Raw genomic sequence first — 14751 nt, 5'->3', positions numbered from 1 at the left:
AACCTGCCCACAAGACCAACACGGTTTGTTTGCCTTGGGTTTCTTGGCCTTGTCCTTGTCACTCTTAGGTTTATTAGCGCTAACTTTCTTAGCCACACCCTTCCTTTTCTGTCCTACAGTAGCTACATTTACCTTCGAGCTCCCGGCCTCAGTTGGCATCACATGTCCTTGTTTGGACTTGTGTTGTTCTTGAACCGAGATGTCCAGCATAAGGTTGGTCCAGGTGATCTCTCCTTTCTGTCTTTTCAGGGAGAGAGAGAACTCCTCCCAAGACTTCGGAAGCTTTTCAATCACACTCATAACCTTGAACTTTTCAGGGAGGTCCATTCCGGACTCCTTCAAAGCATGCACTATCATCTCGAATTCATGCACTTGCTCAGTCATGGACTTGTTGTCCACCAGCTTGAATTCAAGGAACTTAGCCACAGAATACTTCTCAAGACCCTGAGAGTCAGTATTATGTGTCTGGTCCAGCTTCTCCCATAAGAGTTTTGCAGAATAGGCATCAGAGGAATACACATCAAACAATGTGTTAGTGAGAGCAGCCAGAATGGCCGCCCTGGCCACACCATCCTTCTCAGCCCACTTCGCAAAGCCCTTTACAGTTTCAGCTTTCTCTTGATCCACCACTGGTTTCTCATACTCCACAACAGGCCACAGACCCTTTACAGTCAACCACAATTTCATTCTTTTCTGCCAGCGAGAAAAGCCTACACCACCATTGAACTTCTCTGGCAAGCCAGTTAATTCAACGGCTTGTGGAAAACTGTAAGTGGTCCAATCAATGGCCACCACAGATGCACCAGAACCACTACCACCACCAACAACGGGAACCTCAGTTTCACTCGACATTATGCTAAATAATATATAACAAATATTCTCTTCAAGAATGTTGGAAATTCTGATTATTATAACAACATAGAGGCAGTTATATATCATATTAAACAAGCCAAGGCCAAGCAAGTTTAAACAAAACGCGAAGGTAAAACACATGCATATCAGTGACTGTAAGACAAGAGGAAGGAGAGAAATTGTACCAGTAGCCATAGCCTGAGGCAACGACATGTACAACACGAAAATGACAAGAACAGCTGAGTCGTCAGGCCTTATACGAAGACCTGACTGCTCTTGAAGAGAATATTGCCCCCACCTGCTGCACTGGGGATGCTTGCAACACCTCCTCCAGGATAAAACAGCTCAGAGCTTTGAACTACAGCACCTTCGAAGCTCAACAACGACTAACTCCTCACTCGCCAGAAAACCAACTTCTGAACTGACTGTGTTTGGGAGAGAAAGTAGAGAGGAAGAAGAGAATGTAGGTGTGGTGTGTAAAACTCAGCAACTTAGTCCTCTATTTATACTAGAGGCTAAGTGTAACTGACCACCCAAATTTAATATAAGAATTTAAGCTGCACATTAAAAATAAATCGTAACAGCTGATTTATTATAATGTAACAGCTGATATATATTAATCCACACATTAAACCAGCCGTTTTATATATATATATTTTAATTTCTGAATATATCATCAGTTACAAGTCCAGGTTCATTGTATCTGACTTAGCCCACAATTGTATAATCCGACCCAGTCCAATTGAGCCCAACAGACACAACCCAGCCCAACTGATAAATAAATTCTAATTAAAATATTATATTAAACCAATACGAAATAAAATTCCCCGCCCAGGTCGCCTCGCGTACGCGAGACGCCGAGACATTCGCCCAAATCGCCCTTCGACCCGTCCCGTCCCGTGACGTGACGTGACGTGACGTGACGTGACGTGACGTGACGTGCCGAGCCGAGGCGTGGCGGGGCGGGGCGGCGGCGGCGGCGCGCGCGTGGGCTCGTGAGAACACCACGCACCATAACACACCTTAGTAGTTATGCACTACCCATGTGTGTTATACTATATAAAGCCAACACCCCCCTTTATTTCTTTCAATGTGGGACAAACAACATTCTCTTTCAAGCTCTTTCAAGCCACTAACTTCAACTTCATTTCTCTTATGGATTTCCTTAAGAAAATTCTTAAACCCATACATGAAAGTTTAAGTTCTAATATCTAGAAACAACTTCCAATCATTAGATTATGGAATTAACAACAAGAACATAATAAAATTATGAACTTAAAACACCATTTTCTAACAATTTTTAAGTGAAATGATGATTCTGATCTGCTACCTCTCATTTCTAATCACATGAAAATTCGATTTATTTAAAAAATGGTAATCCGGGAAGATGATTCCAAGTAAAGTTGCATGTGAGGCACACCAAACAAAAAGGAAAATGCAAAACAAATGAGATACGCCAATTTTGGTAGTTCCCAGAAGCAACTCACGTATCCTCCTGGTTATGTGTAAGTAGCATCCTGATTAGATCTCCCTCATTAATCTATTCTTCATGTGCCGACTTGTTTTAAGCTTCTCTGTTCTACTCTTTTTTATATAACCACTAGACCTAATACGAGCAATGCAAGGACATTAAACTATTCTTTTCTCAACATCCGCAAGTGCAGAGCGTGTGTATACGAGGAGCTCTTTTTGTTTTTTTGTTTTATTCATGACGCGATTTATTAATATTTTAAAATACATATTCAATCAAATTTTATCAATTCCTTAAAAATATTTCGAGATACTTGACATTTTCTAGAAATGTAAATTAAAAGATTAGAAGTAAAATGTTTGTTTGAGTATGCTTATGGCCCTAAACTCTTGCCTAATCAAAGCAGCCAAGAGCCACCTCCTCGAATCTGTAAACCCACTGCTCTGTTTTGTTTTGTCGTTTGAATCACAAACTCACCCGCACAACAACCCCATGAGCCTCCCCACACCCAATCCCACTCCCTCAACATATTTCCTCATTTTATTACTATGTACATATGTAATATAATAACATAATAATCCTGTCTGAATTTCTCATATGAAACTAATGTTCTTCACATCATACTGCTAGTATTTCCATCCTTTCCATATACACACACAGATATTGTGTGTATAGCTGCATCCAAATCTAGCTGATCATATTTTTTTGTTACCATTTTTACGCTTTCTTGGAAACTCAAGTGAGTAAAAATGGAAAGCTAGCTTATCCTATTTCCAGGTAACTAAACTGACCCTTTTGTTCTGCTGTCTTTACAAACATACCCTTTTGTTCTTAATGTGTTTAGCCTTAAGATTTCCACTTTGTGATGAACTAACAGCCTCTTTTTTCTGCATAAAACCCATATTTTATATATGTGTATGTATTTGTTTATTATTGTGACCTCCGGGACCAATTGCTTGTAGAGGAGATGGAGGAATAATAATAGTGTTAGCAGTTAAAATCTAGACTGGGGACCAGTACTTTTTTGCTATAGAAAAAAGAAGAAGAAAGAAGAAGGCCCAAGTCTTCTAAAATGTGTAAAATGTTGATCTATTATATTGAGTGTTTCTCAAATATTCTAGCATGAGTCAATTCAAAGTTTGTACAATTATATTGTAAAGAATTGATTGACTATATATGTGAATGTCTCAGCAACTTCTTCTGTTAGTGTTTATTTTCATTCATTATTTTAGCCGGTGTTAATTTAATGGCTGCAATCTATCTTTGAATTATTGTGTTATGGAAGGAGAACAAAGGACACACTGCTATGTGGGGTTTTATATATCAGAGGTGAGGTCTGGTTGGTTGGTTAGTGATGGGTGGCAGTGGTTATTTCCCAAAGATGTTTCAAACATTTTTGTTGCTGTAATATTGGTACATTTACCATTTTGACTGAATAACATAAGTTAGCCTTTGATTTTTGTGGAGTATGTGGCCCCTTTTGCTTATGTTCTTCTAAATAATAGAGCCTCAACCTAGTCAGGCATTTGTTTGGTAATGGATGGAAAAAGTAGGACTCAAGAGTGTGGTAGCAGATTTATCGAGGTTTTGTTGGTTGAGGTTATATCTTCACATATTTGTTTCGTAATCCTAATTTATTTAGTACAGTTTCATGGTATGTGATTCGGTTCTGTAGCCGCCTGTATCTTAAAGTTTTAAACTCAATTCCGGCAATTCCGGTGCCCGAGCTTAGAAAGTGATTTAAAATTTTTTGACAGTTTGATAATTGTTTATTGTGTTATATATGTGTGAGTGTGTGTAATATTTTTTTCCTACACATTTCTGATAATTTTGCTATGTTATAATCCAATTATGCATAGTCACTCGTGTCGATCAATGCAGATCTGAAACAAACAAGGATATATATTCATAATTTTTCTGCGACGATGGAGTGGAATGCAAAGTGGGACTGGGAAAACCTCGACACTTTCTGTTCGAAATACAATGGAGTTCCAAATAAGTTAGAAACGACTGAATGGGGAGTTCAAGAAGGAGATATCGATGTTGGGTCTTTTCATTTGTCTGGTGCCATTGGTGATTCTGCTTCTGATGTCTGTCATGCTTCATCAGCAAAGAGCTCTGTTTCAGCTTCAACTGATTGTTCATCAAAGGGAAGAGTCAAAACATCTAAGTTGAGTTTTGGTCCATTAGGAGAATATTCAGCAGATTTTAGCAAGAAGCAAGAGTCGGAAAGAGCTGAGCTAGTGAGAACTTCACCTTCACTGGACACTTCGGTAGGATCTGCAGAGTTGTCAATTGGCCTCAAACTTGGTAAAAGGACATATTTTGAGAACTGTTCTACTGGAAATAACTCGTCTTCCTCAAATATACCTGTAGCATCGGCTTCAACTGCAAAGAAACTCAGACCACCTTGTCAAAATGCACCTGCACCACGATGCCAGGTTGAAAACTGCAACCTGGATCTTTCATCAGCTAAAGAGTATCACCGGAAACATAGAGTTTGTGAAAGTCATTCCAAATGTTCAAAGGTTGTTGTGGGAGGTCTAGAACGTCGGTTTTGCCAACAGTGTAGCAGGTAAGCATCTTAGGAATCACTATTCTCATTCTTATATCCCTGCTTGGTTTTTTACTCATATAGACTTAACTGTAACTCCAATGATAAGTGTTACTATATCTGGATAGTATGTCAATGTCTGAAATGAAACTTGTCCCTTAATCTTTTTTCTCTAATGAAGGTTCCACAGTTTGTTAGAATTTGATGAAAAAAAGCGAAGCTGTCGCAAGCGACTTTCTGATCACAATGCTCGCCGCCGCAAGCCGCAACACGAGACTATCCACTTCAAAACTACTAGCATGTCATCAGTTTTTGGTATCTTTTTGATGAACTACTAAATCAATTTCAAAATTGTATTAGCTATTAATGTTCTGAGTTTAAATATTCTACAAGGCCGTCTTTTGACATATTTTGCAAGGCAGAGAACATAAAATTTTTATTTTTATTTTTATTTTTATTTTTATTATTACTATTTTATTATTATATGTCTAATACGCTTTTAAATTTCCAGAAGGGAGGCAACAGATGAGTTTTGCTCCTATGTCTCAGAGTCGACCTGCTGAAGATTCTAATTGGGAATACAAGAACACCTACAAATGTGCACTAGCCACGGAGCATTTGCTTAAGCCTGAAATATCTAGTGTTGTCAATATGCAAAGTCACCTACCATGGTCCAGGCTTCCGCATGCCATAAGCATGCCAACTCAGGATTCAGGTAGGCTTTTGCAATTCAAGGGAAGTTCAGAAGGATGCCGACAAGGTCTGTCTACATTCCCTTTTGTGACAGTTTGACTTATATTTTCTTCATTATGTTAAAAATGGATTGGATTTAAGTTTAGTTGTTTTGTTACTTGCTTCCTTGAGTCAAACACTATTATCTTCCTGGCTTGGATCCGATCAAGGCTGTAATCATCACTCAACATTGAAGCACTAAAGCTTTCTTTATTACCTCCGAGCTCTGGCCAAGAGCTTGATTAGTGAAACCACTCCAGATTTCTGGTTATTTTTGTTGTGAACGCCGTTAATCCCAATTGGTGGGCCATACATACTTTGTGGTTCTTGTTGTTAGAATATAAGATCCTGGAAAGGGCCATTCTCTAACACCTTGAGGTTTTAGAGTAACTGGTTCCTTGACATGGTATCAGAGCCAGGTTGGCAGAGGACTCGGGTTCGATCCCTGCCACCCCCCAATGTTCTCACAATTTATCGTGGCACGAATGGCAAATTAATGCTCCAAAGATGAGCGCCCGTGATCCACTCTTCGACCCATAAATGGGCTCCCGAGTGAGGGGGAATGTTAGAATATAAGATCCTGGAAAGGGCCATTCTCTAACACCTTGAGGTTTTAGAGTAACTGGTTCCTTGACACTTGTACCTTTGGTTTGAGTTACAAGGAAAAAGAAGCCGAAGATCGCGTCGGACTTGTTTAAGAATTATCAGAAACTCCATTCAACTTGTTTAGATTGTTCAGTTCGATGAAAGCCGGTACTAACCAAACACAGTTCAGCCCTATGATTTGTTTTGTGAAAGCTGAATTCCCTCTTCCAGTAGCTATGACTAGAAAATCCTTCAAGTTAAAGTTGAACCTTTAGAAGTGCAAAGTTATTATGATTGCAGCTACAGTTTCTGTCTTCTGAGATTTAGCTCCTGGCTTTCTTTCCAAGTGTAGAACTCCAATCAAAAGTGAAACCTCTCCTTGTTCCACTTTTTCTTTTTTGGCTTCACTCTGCTAACAAACATCTGAAAGCAAGAAGTGTAATCTAAAATGTGTGGGTTAAGCAAATAGATTTTATTGATGTGTCTCTGCATTCGCTTTAGTGAGCTCAACTGGCTCTAAGACCCTGTTAAACATGAAAAGGATTGTTAGATAAATGTTTAGCTGTAAGTTATCTCAATGCAATGCAGGAGCAAGATTAAGAAATCACCAGAAATTATTGAATTCCTTAACTATATGTAGAGAACAGAAGCAAGCCTAAGATAGAAGAGAACTAAAGAAGGCATCTTAAAACATATTGATGATAACAACTTTGTGTTATCATTACCCATGGAGTATTGTACAGTTTAAGGCTTAAATCATGCTTCTATTGGCTGATATAAAACTATCTGATACAAACACAAAGGAATGGGATGGAGAAGATCAAAAGACCAAAATTAAAGAATCTGAGGTGTAGAAGTCAAGCGCTGGAGAATAGTATATCCAATGTTTATTGACAATGCATACCCATGAAGCAATAAATACGAAATATGACTTGAAAAGTGATTTTGAAAGTTAATTTATTGTAATGTGTATTTTCTCGCCTGGAAGTTTCTGTATGTTCGCTTTCCTTTTGTAATGCATGTTTATGATACTAACGCATTGTAGTGGCCAAGCGATGTTACATTGAACATAAAGCATCTTAACCACCATGAAATGCTTATTTAAGTGCCACCCTGTGAGAAACTGATATGACTAATTATTCGATTTTGTCTCATATTTTTTGCAGTAGCTTTACTTGTACTATGATCAACTAAATGTATTAGAGTTTCTGCGTGTGCCATGTGGTTTTTATCTTCTGCTGCTTAATGTTGGACATGAAATCATTTGCTTCTATCCTACAAGGGGAGGAACAACATGCATACGTCTGAAACTCATTAGACTGGAGGATGGGGGTTTTGAAGTTCTAGTATTATGAAGCTTTATTTTATTTAAAATCTCAAGCTGAAATGCTTTGTATGCTAAGTTTTGGGATAACCTTTTGTTAAAAATTTGCCGTGGCATTTTGTAATAGTTTAACACCCTGTGCTCAAAGCATGCAAGTTAATCTGGTTACTGACTGGATGGCTTTCTGAGTTGCAGGCATCCCAGAGTCAGTGTTCTCATCCAACTTGGACGCAGCGACAGATCTTCATTGTGCTCTCTCTCTTCTGTCAACTAATTCCTTGGGTTCGTGTGACCAAGGGTCTGCTAATCATAACTACTCTGTGAATGCAACTTATAAGAATATTTCCCCTCAAATGATGCATGCAATACCCCAAAACTTGCCCTCTGCTTCATCGGAGTGCTGGCAGAGTGAGGATACACACATATTGGCTTCAAACATTACATGTGGAAGCAACTATCAAGAAAATCAGTTTTTCTCAGCACCGTATGGCAATGGTTTCTATTCCAGCTAGCCGATTAGGTGCTTTAAAGCTTTTATCACCAATGTTAATACTTGCGCATTCTGAATCATACAATTAAGCAACTTAGTATATGTAAACAAGTAATGGACCTGTGCATGGAGCTTATGCTTTTTAGGGCTCCTCACGACCTTCAAGCTTCTTTATTTTGGAATTCTTTTATGATTTTCTGAGATACTGTTACTTTCATTAAGATTATGCGCGGCAAGTACAAGGAATAACAACTAGAATATATCTGTTCTCGAGTACACGCTGCTTTACAAAAGTATCTTTGTTTTAAGATATCTACTTTATTTCAGTTTCAATGTATAATTGAAGCTACATTATCAACCTAGGAGTATTTATATTATGGCGTCCCACCTTTCGCAAATCTGGGTCGTCACCGTATCATCTTTTAAAAACATAACTTATATAACAGTAATATATTACAAGTCCATATAGTGGACACCATTATAATTTGGAAACAATCATATTTGGCACAAAAAAGAGATTATTTTAGTATCAATCAAAAACACAAAACCCTAAATTTCTCTCACCTTGAAATAACCGCCGTCTCTTTTATCTTAGGGGCTTCCATCGGTTTTCACTGGTGGAAAGCTCCAATCTTCTCTTCTTTTCTTATTATTAGTTAATCTCTTGTTTTCTTCAATAAGTTCTCAATTTATTTGGGTTTTGTTTAATCTCTCCTTCTGTGAGAGTTTGGTTTTTGTTTGGATTTGCCGGAAACGGAGTTTTCGACAAATTCTCTGAGGGGTCAATAAACACTTTCAACTCTTGGTTTGACCCACTCAAGATCCTGAATAGAAATTCAACATAAGTTTTGAGGGAAAGCTTCTACTTAAGTTCCGGAAGCAGTACAACGAAACTGCATTGACACATTTCAAATTCTTTTAGACGACAATAGGCATGCCTTCATAGAGTTGTTTTTGACACCAGTAGCATTAGAGAAATGTATTTCTAGCACCTACTAAATCAGATGATCTGCCAAAGTACAAACTACAAAGTCCTACAGTAACATGACGAAACCCTGGACTCACCAGGACAAACTGAGAAGACACAAATGTTGCTGATAGAAGGATCCATAAACACCACATAAACTCAGCTAATACAATAACTTGACACAAATCAGAAGGCATGGTAACTGACAACGGCTGCAACAGGAAGATGACACAACTGACGTTCAGAACCCATACTGAGCAATGCTGAACGACAACTCTGGACCTTCTCAACCCTCAAACATGCCTAGTACTCACTGGAACAGTAGACAACTTTAAATCAATTAATGAATGTAGAACCATATAAACTGGAAAGAAAGAAATTCTTAGCAAGATCATAGTTGAGTTTAATTTGAAAAAATAAACTGAATAAACAGTGAACAGATTTGGCAAGAGATAATACTTTACACAATACTTGCAAACTTGAGATGTTTTCAATTTTCCAATACGTACACAGATCGACAAAGAATAGCTACAAGTGTACATAGAACATATATACATCATCAAACAGACCTGATCATTATCATCTACAGGTTCTGAAGGGGACTTCTTGGAGTCTGACGGCTTATCAGCCCCACAATTCTGTCTATTGCACTTTGTCCTAAAAGGATAATTGATATTGTTGCATTTCTCACACTTCCAGCTCCCCTCGGGCATCTCAGGTTCTGTAAGATAATAGATGTTTACAAGTAATAGTGGAAACATAAAATATATCATGATTCTTCCTAGAGGGGATACAAAAAATAATTATATTATTAGGTTAAACAGAGGCTGGCAGTTGTAGAGTAAAGACTTACTAGAATTCTTCCCTGATTTGACAGCCTGCATAAACAAGCAAATTTTACAAGTCAAAAAATATGAAAAAACTTTCATACTCTAATATGAAAGTCTGCATATTAAACATTTCAGCCCCAACGACATATAACTAGACATATGACTGGACAAGGAAATCAAAGGCTATTTAAACCTGAGATCCGGGCTTTTCGGTGTTGCATTTCCTCATGTTACAAACTGTTCTGAATGAGAAGTTGACATTTCCACACTTAGGACATGTCCAATCATTGCCACGTGTGCCCTCTATGGTTGGTACAACAAAAGATAATTTCATAGACCATTAATATTAGGTTCTTAAAATGAATGAAGTTTCAGATCTTGAAATTAATATATACCTTGATTTTTATCTGGAAGTCTATCTTCTGAAAAAAATCCAGGTCTTGGCCCCTGTACCGCATGGGTTTCAATTTTAGACTTAGGCACCAAGGAGCAAAGGAGAAATCTCACTAAAATTAATACAGTATGGGCCCAATTTCGTACATACCATAGCAGTGTGACCTGCAGGCAAACCCATGCCATATCGGTTCATCATGGGAGGCACACTGTACATTCCACCTGTAAGTGAACAGAACAAAAGAACTGAAGCTCAGTAGCAGAATTCTTAAAAAACAATAACGGTAACTGCTTTGCATTTATAGTGCAACATGTTTAAAAGGATAGACAGGGACGGAGGTAGGGGGTGGTCGGCGGATGCGGCCGCCACCCCAAACTCCGGATTTAAAATAAAATTAGATATAAAATATATAATTTTACTATAAATTTAGTGATACAAGGATAAATTTAATCAAATACTTTAACTTAAAAGCTGGCTCAACCCCTGTGGCCTGTGGGTAGATATGTGAAGATCAATTTTTTTAGTAGAGAACACGGTTGTGATCAGAATTTTCATATATAGACCACACAGTCTTAGTAAGTTGAACAAACTTTTAGTTGCTAAATGCATAATCCCAACTTATATGGAATGATTCGTAAGGTCAAAAAGAACATTAAGGAAACTGAAAAGGCTGAGTGCCATGTTTAGCATGTATACCATTTCCCACCATAGCTCCACTGGAATAGGGTGTTGGACCAGATAAATGAAGCTGACGAAATGGGCTGCCTCCAGACATGCGGTTCTCGTAGTTGTAGTGATAATTAGAGCTCCCCGGAAAGGGAGCATCATATGGAGGCATACCTGTCTGATTGAATAGAGAAGAACCATAAGGTGGAACGCGGATATACATTGAAGAAGGCGCCCCTGCACTTCCATAGGGAGCTGAGGATGAATAACCCTGCAAAGTTTGCATTGGCCTTGGAGCAAACTTCTGAAATAGAAGTACTTCTTTTTAGTTCCTAAATTTGACTAATATATCAAAAAGGAAAAGAAAAAAAAACCCTTGCGACTGATGGTCGCATTCTCAATGACCAATATTTTTTTTATTTTGCTTTTTGTCTTGTTCTTAGGTTTCCCAAAATGTGCCGATTAGTTTAAACTTATAAAGTGCATGCACAAAATTAAAAGGATGTGTATGACAAAAGTTTGAGCAATAAAGTATTAAGTGACAGTAAGCGGGCAACTAGACATCAAATGTGTGTAATTGCAAAGAAAGAAGTCAATTCAGATTTAACTTAAAGAATATGTCGTCTATTATAATATTTTAAATCAGAATGGAGTGTAAGAAACAAATGGTCACAATCAACAGTCCGATGCCCTACATAGGATTACATATTTACATCACTCTAAAATTCTAATATAATTCCGGAATAAGTAGAGTACCAAAATAAGCTACTAAATGTTACTACTATTTTTTAAATTAATTTTGAGAAAACCTAAACTAGCCTACTACATTAAACAATAAAAATATCAGTCCCTTTCACGTTAAACAGAAATAATTCCAAATACATATATGATACATTATTTCCATATAGCTTCTACATGTTCTTAAGTCTCAACTAATTACACAGTATAAGGATATATGTAATAGACAATACCGGCATAATCCTGTAATGGACTACACAAAGAAACAGATAGAGATTTTGTAATCATTTACATGTGAGAAACCATGTCTTATAAATATTAAAAAGGAACAGTTAGTTACACCATATATCCAAGAGCAATACACGAGGTTCAATATATGTTACACCAAGTGAGAAAAATCTTGAAGAATGCATGTTATAGTGTAATGCTTACTCTTTATATAAATGCATGACTAATAATTAACAAATCACAAGTTCACAAGTTAAAGCAACATTACTGAGTTATGATCAGCTGGTCTAGGCTGGGTACAGTTGCGCATATTGCAAGTAGTTCTAAATGAGAAATTAACATTGCCACAGGTAGGACAAGTCCAGTCATCTTCCCTTCGTCCCCCTATACCAACAAACAACACCAACATTGCTATAAAAACAACAAACAAGCACATACAGCATAGAATAATGAACTATATCACCTGAAAGTCATATCAAAAACTGACATTGTTATCCAGTTATAGTAACTTACACAGAAACTATGCTTCATCTGTAAGAGCTAAACAAGAATCATTAAATCATAATGTGCCTTTAAGAAGGAAACACTTTCCCTGTGTTAAAGTGTCTGGATCCAACTTTTTAAAAAGTCAATTTGTGACCTTTCCTAGTTTATTGTTTATATGAGATATGAACGAAGTTTGTAATCCATGTAAGAACTAGAATGCGCCTTTATATCCAATATTTATCACCATAACAGAACCATTTCATATCACATTTTTTAATATTTTAGAATTACACATATTCACTTCACTTATTGTTAAGTACTTACCGTCAATCGACTAAAGTAATGAATTCACTAAATACATAATAAAACTAGAATATTGAGTCATAAATAGTCTAACAAACTTATAAACATATAAATTTGTCACCGCTGGATTTTATAGAGGATATGTATATCGATAGAGAGATAAACTATCTTTTTCTCTTCTCATTGTAACATTGTGAAAACATTAAAAGTTAAACAAACTTTGTAATGCGTTCCCAGAATCTACCTTCTATGAAGAATTCCAAGCATATTCGTTTGACTTAAATGCAAGTTTCAACAATATAAAATTATCCTTCTCCGTATCCAAAATAAAATTCAATTAGCATTTTTCATTTGACAGATACAAAATTCGCATATTCATATCACAAAGCTCCCTCAAATTATTTATTCTTTCATCAATGCATAACTAATCTCACTCAATTCACATTATAAGCCCCTTATATCGCATGCCAGAACGTATATTGCTCTGATTCAAAAAGTCACATCAATTACGAATATCAAAGCCATCACTCGTTTTGTTCAGATATTTCATATTAGTCGCCCATTTAATAATTGATTCTCTTTGGTGACAAATTTGAAATTTTGTATCAACTTAACCATTAAAAAGTTAAAATTTTCTATCAGTTGAAGTCATTCACAAATGGTTTACTTGATACAAAATTTTAAGTTAATGAGTAAATTGAGTCAACTTTGAAATGAAATAAGTAATTTGATATATTTGGAGCAAATGAGTTACGACTTTGATATTCATCCAGCATAATATTAGAGTTTGAGACACGATAATCCATAAACCTTGAAAGCAATACATAAAAGAGGCAAAGAGAAAGAATTATACCATCAGTTCGAGCTCGCTTAGCTGCAGAAGAGTTTCTGTTATCAACCTAATTATCATCATAAGCCAGATCAATACTACATACAATTAATGAATTATACATACAACATTCAGATTAGGCACAAACATATCAAATTCAATTCATTGAATTAATTAAATCAACGAAACAATAATATTAGGGCGAGAACGAATTAAATAAATATACATACATGGGACATCGCGACAAAGATGGAGGAGATCTGTGTTGCCCGTCGAGTTTTTCCTGACCTCTGTAGCACAGCACAGTACCGAATATAAAATAAGGGTCTGTGATCTTTTTGTTGTGTAATTAGTAATTTTAATAATATTAAACCAAAAAAATATGTTTTACTTGGTAAACAGTTAGATTTATATTATTTGTGACTTTTAGTTTGCAACCTTTTTTTTCGAGGTTATTTTTAGTTTATAAATAAATAAATAAATTTGAAGAAAAGAAAATATACATACATATGATACCTTTTGGCTATTGAAGAGTAATTATTTATTTTGAACTGTAGTTTAAAATATTTTGAATTTTGGATTGATTGTTGCCCAATTTCTTTTAGTAATTAATCTAAATATGTGAAGAAAAATATGGTGTCAATTATTTGAAGGAATACGAATATATATGTTGCATTATAGGAGTCGTCAACAGCTTAAATAGTCGCGGCAGTAAAACATGGTGAAGCTGGGAAGCATGTAGAGTTAACTGCTGAAGAATTGCCATACATAACACTTAGTTTCTTGTCGAAAAACAAAATCGATAGCCTCACTTCCGTTGCAGGGTATATAAAACACAGCTTCATCCATTTTTGCATTTAAATTACACATTATATAGGCTCACTGTCACCACAAAGAAGAAGAAGAGAAATGGAGGTGACCTGCTTACTGGAATCAATATGGACACCCCATTTATAATTATGGAGATAATTTTCTATTCATCTCCCCCAGGAAAAAAAGATCAAGTTAAAATACAAGTCCAAAGCCAACAAAATGATTCTGAGAAACAGGTGGCATATTACACGAACCAAAAGTTGGATATGTATACTAGGCTTCTGCAGTTACTCGATGCAAGTCCATTGTAAATAGCTGCTTCCCCACCCAAAGACCCTTAAAAATATGTAATTTTTTAAAAAAAGATAAGCCCTCAACTATGGGCTTTTCATGCCCCAAACAGGCCCAATATATCCAAGGTTCCAATGTTGTTTTTGTTTAGCGAAAAAAGGATCGCATCTTTTATTATTATTATTTGGACATACTTTT

General features: G+C 36.5%; 2 protein-coding genes across 7 annotated transcripts; one reads left to right on the top strand and one right to left on the bottom strand.

Moving 5' to 3' along the window:
* Positions 1-2799: 2799 nt before the first annotated feature.
* On the top strand, positions 2800-8211 carry LOC108199811 (squamosa promoter-binding-like protein 3). 5 transcript variants are annotated; one of them, XM_017367794.2, is made up of 5 exons: positions 2800-3100; positions 4205-4898; positions 5059-5192; positions 5389-5637; positions 7714-8211. In XM_017367794.2, exons 2-5 carry the CDS (start codon positions 4249-4251, stop codon positions 8028-8030), a joined length of 1350 nt encoding a protein of 449 aa, XP_017223283.1. In that variant the 5' UTR covers positions 2800-3100; positions 4205-4248; the 3' UTR covers positions 8031-8211. The 5 variants fall into 5 exon arrangements, with proteins under 5 accessions (XP_017223283.1, XP_017223286.1, XP_017223288.1 ...); XM_017367797.2 differs by lacking the exon at positions 2800-3100 and adding an exon at positions 3174-3652; XM_017367799.2 differs by lacking the exons at positions 2800-3100; positions 7714-8211 and adding exons at positions 3678-3977; positions 7361-7655.
* Positions 8212-8874: 663 nt separating this feature from the next.
* LOC108197242 (ranBP2-type zinc finger protein At1g67325) lies at positions 8875-13822 on the bottom strand. 2 transcript variants are annotated; one of them, XM_064083907.1, is made up of 10 exons: positions 13680-13822; positions 13474-13519; positions 12100-12215; positions 10896-11166; positions 10350-10420; positions 10201-10252; positions 9999-10108; positions 9829-9853; positions 9545-9696; positions 8875-9288 (listed from the first exon to the last, which is right to left on the bottom strand). In XM_064083907.1, the coding sequence occupies exons 1-10, from the start codon at positions 13686-13688 to the stop codon at positions 9286-9288; spliced, it is 855 nt and encodes a 284-aa protein (XP_063939977.1). In that variant the 5' UTR covers positions 13689-13822; the 3' UTR covers positions 8875-9285. The 2 variants fall into 2 exon arrangements, with proteins under 2 accessions (XP_063939977.1, XP_017220292.1); XM_017364803.2 differs by having other exon boundaries at positions 10896-11169; positions 13680-13820.
* Positions 13823-14751: the final 929 nt, after the last annotated feature.

The sequence above is a fragment of the Daucus carota genome, chromosome 8 (assembly GCF_001625215.2).
Source record: "Daucus carota subsp. sativus chromosome 8, DH1 v3.0, whole genome shotgun sequence".
NCBI classification, from domain to species: domain Eukaryota; kingdom Viridiplantae; phylum Streptophyta; class Magnoliopsida; order Apiales; family Apiaceae; genus Daucus; species Daucus carota.
This window is presented reverse-complemented; position numbering and strand designations above follow the sequence as displayed.